Here is a 14,081-nt window from a genome sequence, read left to right as displayed (position 1 = left end):
CAGAATCAGTACACACGTGCACACAACGACTAGCGATTTCATCTCCTGTGCCGATTTCATTGCTTGTGCATTGCAACTCATCATTGCAACTCATCTAGTTTACATGTCTCAAAATATCCCCAACGTACCGCCAAAAGAACAGGACCATGTATATACAATTTATATCGAAAAAAAAACCAGCGCACAAAAACCTGCAGGAGAGGAGGGTAGAAACAATCAGCATCGCACCCACAACCCAAGTGTATTAGAAAAAATGAATTTATGTACGAGAAAACCACTCATGTCAAGTAGAGCAAAGTCAAAAAATAGGCAATGCACTGGGCTGCATTTTATCTAGTAGCACGCCCTCCAATACAAGAAAATTTATTTTGTACAATGTGACTGATTGTTAGCTCACACAAGACTCACTGCACAGCAAACCCTCGTTAATTCGAACTAGCATACTCGAAATATCGCCTTAGTCAAATTTTTCTTGCCGTGCATTTACCTTCCATAAGTGCTACGTATTTGATTTCATTTATCTTGAAACGTTTTTTTCTATGAATCACGGAAATCGTGAAATGTTGACAGAGAGTACAGAAGGCAAATTCCGCTAGAGGCAGCTGATAAAGTATCCGGACGAATGCTTAGCTCCTACTACGCGACGCATGCGGTCGCGAACAGAAAATATAAAACTCCCACCGCCACAGCAGTTTGCTATCCCACGTGCCAAGCAACTGTCGGAGTGATAAGCTTAATGTAACTGTGGCGACGGACGAATGATGGAATACATTAGGCAGCTTGAAAACGCTTTTCTGCGATGAAGTGCGACCGTGAAGCTGCTGAGCATAACGCAGTTCTTCCTTCCACAGTAATGAAAATTCGCTATTCCGGCTTCGCTATTCGCTATTCCAGATAATGCTCCCCTATGCAGCGGAACGCTTGTTATCTGCACTAGCGCTTATTCGAGTGATCTGGCCACAAATTTTGGTATTTCACTTAACTCAAATATCCGCTTGTCTAGAAATTAGTAGGGGAATTTAAGGCTTCGAGTAACGATGTATTACTGTACTCACAAACAAAAGAACCTGTTACAGTTCTTTTGTTAGCTGATCAGAATGTTTGAACAAGGCGGGTGCTTTAGATGTAACAGGTGTAGAGCCAGGCAAGGCGCAATGGGAAGCCGAATGCGACATTGAATCATTCTGGTGAGAGAGACAGTGCTCGCGCAGTCGTTTAACTCAACGACCCGTTTGCCCTATATAAGACGGCAGATACAGTACACGCCGCTCCATGCAAAGGCACCATACTTATATCTATGGTTCACGTCCACTTTAAAGGTACACTGAAGCACTGTTTTCATCTTGTTTTCGTAATCTTAAACGCTTGCCGAACGTAGTCAACCACTACTGAGATTAGGGGGCTGTAAAGTACCTCAGCCAAACATTCTGCTATATACCCATTCGATAACTTAGAAACTTGCTCAAATGGTTTCCCCCTGTTTCCCCGCCTTGGCGTTCTTCCAAAGCTCCAATTACGTCATTACAGTGGTGTGGCGGCTATTGTCCGACCTTCCTTCAGTTCCATAACCACTTCAAAAAATCCACAAAATCAAAGCCGAAACGGAAAGCGTATCTTCTGCGATGAGCAAATCCCGCTTTGCCGCTCCGTGCTCTCGAGAATTGTAGCTTTCGAAGTGCTTCCATGCACGAAGGAGTAAGTGAAAGCGTTTATTGGAAGTGTTGCAGAGTCCCTTCAATAGCAACTGACTTTTCTTCGCTCTGTTTTCTTGGCAGCCAGTGGGCAAATTTTGCGTAGTTTATTTGAAGCGTTCATAACAACCTTACAACCACAGCGAAAACCTTCTTTTTCGAGCCCATACGCAAGCCTTTGCGCATACGGAATGACTCCGATATTCTTTTTTCTTTTCTAAGGAATCATGGAATCGACAGTGAACCTATGCTTACCAGGAACTTTTACCATTTTTTGCAACTTATCGCTGACAGCAACAGGGATAGTAGAACCAAAACATGATCCTTCGTAAAACTTGTTGCTGGGCTAGTTGGTTCATGATCATAAAAACTGGGATTAGCGCTTTAAAGAACAGGACACACGTAAGAGAAAATGGACAGGACTGGCGCCAGTCCTGTCCATTTTCTCTTACGTGTGTCCTGTTCTTTAAAGCGCTAATCCCAGTTTTTATGATCCTTCGAGTCGGGTTACTTGCTTTACAAAGTTGGAGCCTAACAAAATCTTACACGATATTTCTAGAACAAGTTTGAAACAGGAAAAAGCGGTAATTGTTTTTACTTCTTTCGAGTTAGCCAACAGAAAAGTAAGAATTATCTTTGCTGAACGCGGCTCGTAAAACCAGCAAACGTCACTTACATTCAAAGCGCAAACGAAGGTCCAGGAACTGCAGCGAGTTATGCCTCAGCTCCTCAGACAAATCCATTCCTTCTGCACTAAACACTGCTAACTCCTTACCGAGAGCTGAAGTGTAAACAGCGTTTTCAACCACCAAGAAACATTCCTCTACATATCGGAAGCCAGGCATCACGGCGCGATTCAAGCATTTTTCGACGCCGAGATTATTTTTGTCAAGCATATTTTGCACAAGACAAATAGTAAACACGAGCCGATGTCCACTTATAGTCACTGAATTATGGCTGAGCTAGCCAAATAACAAAAGTAACACTTCTAGTCACTGAATTATAGCTGCGCTAGCCAAATAACAACAGTAACACTCAGGAAAAGGTCAAGACCGACACACACTCTTCAACATAAATGCCTGTACAACTCCTAAAAAGAAACTCATCATTGTGCTGTTTTAGTAAATTATTCAACGAACTTAAGAAGACCTTGTGTGGGAATAGAAAAACATGTCCTCAACATCAATACAGAAACCTAAGTAGGATTTTGTGTCACCTTCTAGGGTGAAGTTGACTTCTGTGCCCCAGGTTTCAGTTCTGAAAGGATCCGGAATACTTTGCTTCTTCAAGTGGCTTTATAAATACCTGGAAACATTCCTTTGTCATTAATCTCTTTCTATTATCATGGTCAAAAAGGCATGCCATGCTTACTGGTTTTAATTCTGAAAAACGGGCTCAGATCTATCGCAAACCACGGGCTTCTTAACTTTGTTCAAAAATATATTACCCTGGACAATGACAAGCTACTTTTAGTAGTCGTAGTAGCATTTCCCTGGAGCGCTCATGTCGTTATTGGCCTTTTTCTTGAATTCTAGTTTTCTTGATAGGTGTGGGTCCACCCTAAAGTGCGCATCGGCTCGTGCTTAGGACTTGTCGTATGAGAAATATCTAGCGAAAATCGATTTCTAACTAGAAAGATGCTTGAGCGAAGCCATGTGGAGCACATTATGGTACGTAGATGACCGTTTAGTTAACGTATGGAACATTGTTATACCCAAAGCTATTAAGAACGTGCTACCAGGGGCTAAGGCAGAAGGAACGGGCTGGTGAGCCCAAGGACGTGGGTTCGATTCCCGGCCGGAGCGGCCGCTTTTCTGATGGAAGGTAAAAGCAAAAACGCGCGTGTGTTTGTGATATCGGCGCACGTTAAAGATCCCCAGGTGGTAAAATTAATCCGGAATCCTCCACTATGGCGCGCCTCATCGCGTGAGTAGCGTCGGTGCGTTAAACCCCACAATCAATCAAGAAGTAACGGGCGTGTCTCTCATCTCTCAGGTGCCGAATCATAACTCGCTTCCGTTCCACGACCTTAGTTGGCACTTTTTCTGCTGTTATAAACCGCAGTGAGAATAGCCAATCCTGACTTTTGGGCCTGCTTACTCTAAATCAGTAAAAAGAAGCATCGGCTTTTCATGTTGAAGATTATAACTATAAAAAACGGACGCCACTCCCGCTCTCTGAAAGTGTATGTCCCGTGCAGCTGTTGTAATCCCCTTTACAGCCTGATGGGGGAGGATATGAAATGTTCATTGTTGTCTCGGCGGGCCTGTCACTTGCACTCGGCTTCTCTGGCGGTAAATGCTAGGTCTTGACGCGTGCGCTTGGCGTTTTGGGCGAGAACTGCTGGGTCCTGCCTAGCTTGACGCATGCGCTTGCCCTCAAGTGACGTTCACCTCATCTACTTTCGAGAGCAGCGGCTAACTTAATCTTTACCAAAATTCATAGGGAGGGGGGGGGGGGTCCCATTGTTCACCCCCGCCTCATAAATCATGCGGTTTCGATGCTTGCATCGTCATTTTATTCTTTACACGAACACTGAGCCCTACGCTGCACGCCTGATTATCCTGACGCATGAGCTCAGCGTCTTTGGAGAGAACTGCTGGGTCGTGCCTAAGTTTTGTTTACGACACGAAATTTTACGTCCAACGAGAGGCTAACAGCTTCGCTGTAGAGTCGGGCGAGCATTTGTTAGGTTGCGCCTTTGTAAAGCAAGTAGCCCTAGCGGAAGAAGCGGGTTTTCTTTCTACTGTTCTGGTGGCTATCAGCGATAAGTTGGCTACAGTTGTAAGAGATCATGGTAAACGTAGGTGCAGTGTGTATTCCGTAGGAAATAAGGACTTCGCGGTCATTCCGTTCACGCGCAGGCTCAAAAATGTAGGTTCCTGCTATCGTGTTAACCTTGTTTTCTAGGGAAAATTTGCCCCCTGGCTTTCAAAAATAGGGAGCGAATAATTCAGTTTTTACAAGTGCCCTGTGGACCATAGATATAAGTATGTTGCCGGCGCAGTAGGCCTCGTGTTTCACTTCCTATTGTCTCGTGTCTCTTGTTATATAGCGCAAATGGGTTGTTGAGTCAATGAACGACTCCACGGGCACTGTACCTCTATATAGAAGGCTTCCCTTTCCCCACTGCGCATCGTGTGGTTGTACACCTGTTTTAAGGAAAATAACCTTCTTGGTTAAACATTCTCATCAGCTTACAGGAGAAGTGTCATAGCTTTTGGTATTTGCTGTGCAGTGAGTCTTGTGTTCGCGAGCCACAAATGACGTTGAACAGAATTATTACATGTTTGCAGAGCGCGTGACTTGATGACATAGAACAGTGTGCACGTTCTTGAGTCAATCTTCCTTGACATGCGCATTTTTCCTCCGTATAAGTTCATTTTTCCCTATGAGGGATGAGATAAACCAGTGCATTCTTCCATGCGGTATGCCTCAGCCGTTGTGGTGCACGCAATCTTCGTAAACTGTGAGCAGTAATGGCGTGATATAAAGCTGTTTTTAACTTATACCTATACATTTTTAATTAAGGTTTGAAGAATAATACCATTTTTACGAGTTCCCTGGTTTTTGTTTATTTTCTAGCCTGTAAAATCTTTCGGGCATTGCTATTTTCAGAAGAATTGCGATCGCTCAACCAACTGACAAAAACCAGAAAATTACGTTTAGTAAAACAGCTAACTCTCACTAATTTAATGTCATGGAAAGTTAGTGGATAAGGGCTGCGCTGAAGGACCGAAGAATACTATTCTCTCGTCTGCCCAGCGGCAAGGGCTCAGGGCTAATGATGTTGTGATGTGCGCCCCTAGAGCACCTTTAGAATTCCTACAAAGCAAATAACGAAGGACAAAGTGCGTCGAAACGGGGTTTTCATTCGGTTCAACTTTGAATAATGCTCATGCTCAGCAAACTGATCTATGATAACTCAAACAACAAAGTGTTACAACCAGATAGGTGTGGTGACAAGCCTATTTGCAAACAGCTGACGTGTCTAGGAAAATTTGTCTTGCTGTGTTTGCGATCACCGAGTCTCTTTCTAGTTTGTAATGATTCCCATTCGGTAGCCACGGCGCCCGGTTTATTTAAAAAAAATCGAGCTTACGGCCAAGTAAAAGCGTCTTTCTACTCTACTGCCATCTGTTGGGCATTTTCGTTGCACCGTCAGCTGCTAATAAGAAGTTTTCTCATACCAAGGCCGGTCGCAGTGCATCAGCGGCAGCACCTTAAAGAAAGACGAGCCCTTCATTCTCGACAGCGCAAGCAAGATGTGAGAGGAGGTACGTGTGACCTTGGAGCCAATCAAGGGGACTTCCGCCTTCAATGGCAGCGTTCGCAAAGGACACTGCCTGCGCGCCAGCTGTGGTAGGGGCATCTGTAAAGAGGAGAGGACGGAGCTCACCTCAGGATCATGCAGCGAATTTTTGTCAGCGCTTGCACTGGACACAGTGTGCAGAAGCTGTGGCCACAACACATGTAAGCGAAGTGGCGTGCTTGCCCCATTGCCTCAGAATTATGCAGTGATATCTGGGCAATAGATCATTATTGCGCGCGAAGCAGCTGCTGCTATGGAGCGCTTGCGAGGTGGCGTGGGTGAGTGTGATGAGATATTTAGAGCAAATAACTGTCGAAGTCTTCTATCCCGCGGGGCGACCACACAAATCTACATTTCCCGGTGCGCGCGGGAAAACGAACTGCGAGGGCTTCAACTTAAACATCGTGACGACCCTCGCTTTTTAAGGTGAACTACTTGAAAGCCTGAATCTTTTTCTAAGGCACTTAAAAGTACATTCACAACAATGTGGAATGCCTGTATAAATCTGCTATTTACCGCTGATAATAGAGCGTCAAAAATGTTAACTGGTCGGCTTTGCCACAATGCACCTGACGGACTGTCGAGGCTTTCAAGTCCGCGAATGCGATGAATGCAGAAGCACACGTGCCGTTTGATTAAAAATTCTTGCCGCGCTTTCACATCACGAAAAGTAAGACATTTCATCTGCATTACGCATTGTCAACCAAATCACATTGTTTCAGTCAAGCTTCGGGCTGGCCCATGTAACTGATGTAGTTGGCACCATTTGCCATAACTGGTCTTTGAGCTACACTGGGGCAAAGCAGACCAAGACACAATTTTAGAGTGTCATCGCTACACTGTAAGTCATGTCCTAAGATTTTTGCTCGTCTTACTATGTGCGAGTTTCAGTGCATTATAAAAATCCCCGGGTGGTTTAAATAGTTCCTTATCTTTCCACTGCGGCCCACCTATGAGGTCACGTTGCTTTTTTCTATCGGTGCGGAAATACACAATCTCCATTACGGGGTGAAAAATAAACCGGACGCTTTCTTTTTCAGATTTTGAATGATAGAAGTGGAAATACTGTGAGCTGAGCGAATTTGTGAATTAAAATTGACAATTGGTAAAAAAAGCAGGTGTTCTACTATTTCTTTGATAACGTTTTCAAGTTTCATTGGTTGTAGAGTGTTTGCACTCTGTATATGTGTGTTTATTTCAGTAATCCCAGCTGTCGCTAGCAAAGAAATAGCTTTTCCGTTTTATCATCGTGCGCCGCAGTTGGCAGCTTTTTGAATCATCCTATTTTTACCAGGTAGTTTTAGGTACCCCCCAAAGCCTTGTTCGAACATGTTAACAGTGTTCTCAGACACACTTCGAGCTCTCTAGTCCTGGCAACACTCGTAGTATATTTGTTTACACTCCACAAAACATGTAACTTTGAAATGACTGCACCAATTACATGCAAGCACGTCAACCAGATACAATGCTGATCACCCTGAACTTACGAAGGTAACTATACAAGCTGAGCCTCTTCCACAAAAGTACAGCAACACTCAGACGCCCTCTGTAGAAGAAGTGGACCCGAGAGTTCCAACTTTGCCCTGTTTGTCATCTCTAGTTCTAAAGCTGCGCGACATAACTCCCTGAAGAACCTTGTTCCCTAGTACGGCGCACAGAGCTGCGGCGATTTCAGTGCCTACGATATCCCGAATAGTACCAGCATACAAAAATTATCGGGTTTGGTGATGCTGGGTTTAACGCGCCGATGCAACGCAGGAGATGAGGTGCGCTGTAGTGGAGGGCTCCGGATTAATTTTGACCACCTGGGGATCTTTAACGTGCGCCGAAATCTCTAGGAACGGGTGTTTTTGCTTTTAGCCTCCATCAGAAAAGCGGCCACCACGGCCGGGAATAGGACATTATCAGATTTCAAAGTACGCAATAATTTCATGTAAAGGACAGAAGATTGTTTCAGTTTTAATGAACCGCTTCTGTCTGAAATCGTTGGTTTTGTTTTCTATTCTGAAATTCTGAACCACTCACCTCATTTTTCTGTGTCCTATCGGCATAACCAGTAAGTGTTATCTGATTTTAACGCGTAGCGTTCAAGGCCCTGTGTCGCAGCAAAGCCGGTGTCGTCGACGGCGTTGACGGTGAGAAAAAAATTGCGTGAGCGACAAATCGCCTAGTGCCTCGTCGGGGCGTAGTAAAACGCCGGTATCGTTAGGCGCAACCCAACTGACGGCATGTGAGCACGCGGAAGGGGCATTGCCGCTCGGAAAGTTTTCCTCGGATGCGAACGGGACCCGATAACGCTGTCGCGTTACACGCTTGAACCTTAGCGTCTACCAGATTTTCATCGCAAACAAAGAGTATGGCGGGCAGTTTCCAACCCGCGAGAAGCACCGATGAAGCCGTACCGTTGAATCCTCCGATGACGATGATGTCATCCTCGAGTTCAGCTACCGCAAAGGTACTACGGGCCACGCTCATGGACGCCAGTTGCTCCCAACCATGAATTGATCCGCTCTGACTCAGCAGCACTGCACGCAGAAGCGGCGGACAAGTCGTATCTTAGCAACGATAAAATAGATCCGTGAGGAAAGCGCGAATTGAGGGGAACACACATGCAACAAACGCAAAGCATTACGAGTAGCGAACGCATAATAAGTGTACTGTTTCTGATTTCCAGCTTTCACGCCTTCCCGCCATCAAGCCGCCGCATGAGTTTTCCCGCTGTAGAGGGACCAATTATCGTAGATGTTCAACCAGTAACTTGTCCGTGTTCGGGCTCTTACTGGATAACATGCTTGTTACATTGAATATTCCTAACGCACGCAGGGACAGATAAGAATTTTTGTATTGTGCAATCAGCAGGACAGCGTAATAAATATTCTCGTCCAAAATAATCATGCACAGAGCAAAGACAAACCATGTGCGTGCGAGAAGTCACATTTGGACGGAGCGCTCACTGCCCTCCACACGGCTTTCCAACAACAATAATTTTGAATTCTATTCTCGGCTACTCAAGTCATTATACTACTGTTGAGCCGAAAATCAAACACGTGGTCTCTAACTTGTAGTTAATGCAGTCGGAACTGCGCCGAAAAGGGATGAATTAACAAGCGTACATTTGTTGCTGTTAGCAGTGCTTCATTAAGGCCGGAAAATGCAGTCTTGATACACAGCCCCGTGTGCGACCCGAGCAACTTCTCGCGCGCATAACCATTTTTGGAATTTCTTCGGTCGCCGTATGAATGGTCAGCGACTTCACGTTTCCTTGTGGCTTTGACTTGGGTTTTGCAATCCGAGAAATGAGCCGCGGAGTTTTCCTTTGCGTGCCGGTCAAAATTCAAAGGCCAGGTCAGACCGCGTGGGATTATAACGCCATCTTTTCCTGCCTTGCATGGTGACTTTGCCGTGTGGCGGCTCATTCTATGTAATTTTCCTCGCTTTTTTGGCTTTGTTTTGGCCCCAAGTGCCGAAATACGGCGTCTCCTTGACAGCCGCTTACTTCTGTTCACAGGTAATCCTGCTGTTCCTTTAGGATGTACCCCTGCCGTCACGCGCGCAAAACGCCTGCGCAGCAGCAAGCTTCCATCGCTTCCCGCTAATCCTAACACTATGCAGAAGTAATGAAGCCGACGCGTGACAAGGTGAAAACACTATTAGATTGCCTGCAAGATGAACCTAGGGCTTTAAACTTAGGGCTTTAAACTTGCGCTCATAGAATACTTGGCGCTTCATGACCGCGCTTCCCACAGTTCCAGGTGCAAGAATCGGTGGGTCTAGCTGCGCGCCTGTATGTCTGAAGGACCGTTTCAAGAACTCTGTGCGTCCTTTTCGCCATCTGCCCACGAACAACCAAAAATGGCCTGAGGGAAAGCCACATTCCCAAATCTCTGAAGCCAGTGGTGTAACAAGGGGCCCAATTCTCTAAAACGAGGGCCGTCACTTTGAAACGACGGGATATTGGAGTGCTAATGAATGTATTTCTCTGTGAGAGGGTCCTGAGGGTCACCGAGGAACTGCAGAAAAGCTTGCTACAAGATCAAAGCCTGCTCCAGATTCGAAATTAACGCGTAGTGTAAGCATAGTTTTATGCGTCTTTTTGGGCCCTGGAGCAGGACCTGATCAGGGGCCACCCTGTGTGTTTTGTACAGTTCCTAGGCCACCCGCAAGACACCCGAGCCATGGAATACATTGGCTTGCACGCCAAAATCGCGTCGTTTCAAAGCGACAGCCACCGTTTTGGGGAATTCAGCCCCTGGTCGTCTCCATGCCCGTTTCCGAGGTTGCAGGCATTGAGTTATCATACCATAAACCAATGAAGCGTTATGAAACCACAAGCAAGCTGCGACGTTCTTTGCTCTAAATGTTTCGCAATTGGAAAGTATTTAAGGGCTGAAGTTAGAAGAGAATCCAAAGTGACGCTACCGAAAGGGGTATCGCTCAGAGTGACGTAACCGAAACGGACGTCACAAAAAGTTGTACACCGTAACACCAGGGCAATACAAAAAACAGCTGTGAGTAACTGTAGCGTCATATGTGCTGCAGCATATGGAAACAACCGGAGTCGCTAGGTAATGCGGGGGCAAGGGGACGAGCACTGCTGTGGGATGACTGCGGAAGACAGAACTTTGAGGCGTTGTCATACGGAAAGCGGCACGGAGGCTCTTTTCGAAGAGGGCCCGTTAATTAACGACGCTGGTTTAAAGCGCGCCGATAATTTGTAAATCGCTGTTGGTATACAAACTAAATCATTTTTCTCCTTTCCCATGAAGCAGGCAAGGTTACTGCGAAGTGAATGTAAATTAGTAGACAATAGTTTTTACCACAGCTTCGGAAACTTGTCGCTAACAATGTCAACCGCATTTGAAAACATTGTAGGGGGAAAGGAATGACGGGCCCATGCCAAAGAAGTTTACCGACTCCAAAGTGCCCTCAGCCTCGCATTTCTCTTGCGGAGAAAAACGGGTCCTACAATTACGCGGGACATGCGGGCTTCTTTCTGCACGCTTGTCGGCGGCGACATCGTACCGATGGTGCCTCAAAGGATGTCGAGTGCGCAGTCAACACACAATATTCAGTATAACAGTAAGCTTGCCAGAACTGTTCACTAATATATTGTTTGACGGATAAACGTGTGCATTGATTGATTAATTATGGAGTTTAACGCGCTGACACTACACAGGTTATGAGGGGCGCCGTAGTGCAGGGCTCCGGATTAATTTTGACCAACTGGGGATCTATAAGGTGCGCCAAAATCTCGAACTTCTGCAGTCGTCTGCTTCGACATTTTTAATCGCATTTCGCAACTGACGGTACGAATTTGGTCTTCACTTCGATAGAGACAGGAGAAACTCATACGAATTTGGTCTTGACTTCGATAGAGACAGCCTGATTTCCAGGCTCTTTCCAGCCTACTTTCCATTCCGTAGCAGGCAGCTATGGAAGTATATGCTTTGTTTCCTAGTCTGCTCTAACGCCCAGCTACTGGCTGTACAAAGACTAACTGGTGTGATAAGGGGTGCATGAAACTTCATCTCAACGAAAAAGTGTTCAGGCATGTTTCCAACAAATATCAGCGTGAACGAATAATATGTTCGCGACTCAGAAATTTTCCAACCGGTAAACTCAAAGTACCCTGATGTTGCACTCCCAAATCCCTTAATATGCTCCGAACACATCGATACTGTCGGTGCATCTGCTCGTCACCAACTTTAAACTTGGTCTGCTAAAACACAGGTTCAAACAATCATCCCGCATGTAAACCTTTTGGCTTAAAACACACTAGTTTGCCTAAAACAGAGTGCGCGTGTATAGTGTCCGACCCGTTCCCTAAGATAGATATGAAACGCGATCAAATAAATAGATGATCGACTTGCCGTTTGTTTCAGTTATATTTGCTGTAAAAAGCCTGAAGCCCCAACTGAACGAATGAGCACTAATACCAATAGCTTTTTATATTCTTCTTGGAAGCCTGCTTGACTTCAATTCTATTTGAACTCTAAGATCGCTATCTTAAGTTCGTCTCTTGTATACCCTTCCAGCCTTGAAACACAAGAAACACATGACATCGCCATTCTTGTCGCCAAACACCAATTTTTGTTCCAACCAAAAAATTTAAATAATCCTTGCCAAAAACCATCGCAGGTTGCAACGCTCTTGCCAGCCACAAATTCTTTTCAGAATATGTTCCTCGAACAACTCAACATTTTCGTAAAACGTAAATTTTCAAATGCATTCATTCTGCTTTCCCAGATTTATACGGCTGTCGTATTTATTTTTAAATTGTTTACGTTTCGCTTCTTTTTGTACAAAATTTGTGCAATTTTGTACTAATTCAATACTAATGCAATTCAATACTAAACCTGCGATTCAATATGCCATGCATTATTGTTCTGCTTTATGATTTAATCTTTGCATTTACTGTTGACTTGTTGATATGAATCACATGAAATTGTATTATCTACACAACCCTACTTCGGCCTCACAAATGGCCCGCAGTATACTGTAAATAAAATTACTGTAGAACGCTTATTGAGAGAGTCGACAGCAAACAGTATTGCCCGGTACGATTCTGCTTGGCAGTGAAGGATTTGCCACTCCTCATCCCATCCTTGAGCAAGGTCACTACAAAGCTTGACAAAAAACCGCTCGGTTTAATCCCGCTTGGTTTCAGGACGAGCGAAAAATATTGCCGCCGTGAACGTCATGGCTCTTTCAAGTCCTAAATTTCACCCAAATATACCCTCTTTATAGGCCCGCGTTTTTAATTTTGTTACAAGTCCTTCTCGAAGAATGACTCCATTACCAAAGCTAAAACGTGACGCCGCTGTATTTTAAATTTGCAATAAAATATGAAGAACACAAAAGTTTCCAACGTGCCCGTTCGTATATCACATTCCCTGTACGGGCCAGTGACCACCATTCTTTTTATATGAGTATATTAATTGCCATGTGTGCCGTGTGCTATATATACATTAAATTCGCCTCCGGCGATTTTGTCGCCCTGTGAACACCTAATTCTTACGAGCGATAACATGCGGGTGGGCACACTCCCCCAACATCGTGAACCGATCAGAAAAGTATAAAACTGACAACCAAAAATGATTACACAAACGAAAGGTGTATCATTACTATGTCCGAGAAAGCGGCGACATGCGCAGGAATTCTACTCATGTCACCGCGGTCTTAGAGCTTGCTAGTGTAAATATAGCATAAAAAGTTCAATGGTATCTGCGAACCGCTCCAGGTTTTTTTTTTTTTGCTTTTGTAAGAGCAGAGCACAACTTCTTCGGACCAAGTGCACTTTGTCCCGGCATTAAAATTCACTTTCTGCATGGCAACGCATTTGAATACAAAACTAGGGCGAACATCAACTTTCGGAATCAAAAAGGTCTGTACCAAGAAAGGTTAATCATCTAATCTGTGGAGCAGAGGTAGGAATGAGGAGCCGTGATTACCGAGAATTTAGCTGCGTTTCGCAAGTCGAAACCATTTTTTATATTGTCCATGGGCAGAGTATTTGCGCGATTGAGGCGAAAATCTGCATGCCGCCAGCATGGCGCGCGTCGACCGGCAAAACTCCACAAAACACCCACCGCGTATTATGCAAATAAGTGAGGGCGCTTCAATCTCGTTTTTTGTACCTTCGGCCAAATTCCAGACTTAGCGAATACAAGTAGCGCTGTGTATTCTTTAAGGGCTGTAATCCCATCCGCAAGCGTTGCCACAATTCTCAACGCTGCCTACATGTGCCCTAAACTACACTTAAAAAGCACATTTGCACAATATTCAATGAGTTATCTCTTTTACTCCGGCAATATATGAAATAAAGTTTTTCTACTGTTAAGCAAATGTCCCTTGTCCCTGATATTTCCAGACTTTTTAATTTTTGCTCTATTTATTGCGCAGGCTCCCTGTCCTAAACACATATCCATTGCAAATAGCAGGTGTGTAGAGGAGCAAATGCTGCTACTTTGGCAACTTTTTACAACGGAGGGGCGGCCTATATAAGGTGGGGTGGCAACGGTTCTCTCAACAGCAGCAGCCGTAGAGGGAGCTGTTGCAGCTTTGGGAGGAGAAATACT

The 14,081-nt window shown here is 44.9% G+C and overlaps 1 protein-coding gene across 1 annotated transcript in view; it reads right to left on the bottom strand.

Annotated features, from left to right (window-relative positions):
* The window catches only part of LOC144149528 (kelch-like protein 23), a 178,529-nt gene that overhangs the window by 39,353 nt on the left and 125,095 nt on the right, over window positions 1-14,081 (bottom strand). The window contains exon 9 of the mRNA XM_077681184.1: window positions 8,406-8,528. Coding sequence (XP_077537310.1) covers window positions 8,406-8,528 — 123 coding nt within the window. The remainder of the gene's footprint in view (window positions 1-8,405; window positions 8,529-14,081) is intronic.

The sequence above is a fragment of the Haemaphysalis longicornis genome, unplaced genomic scaffold, assembly GCF_048455015.1.
Source record: "Haemaphysalis longicornis isolate Haplotype H1 unplaced genomic scaffold, Haemaphysalis longicornis Haplotype H1 scaffold_1, whole genome shotgun sequence".
NCBI lineage: Eukaryota > Metazoa > Arthropoda > Arachnida > Ixodida > Ixodidae > Haemaphysalis > Haemaphysalis longicornis.
This window is presented reverse-complemented; position numbering and strand designations above follow the sequence as displayed.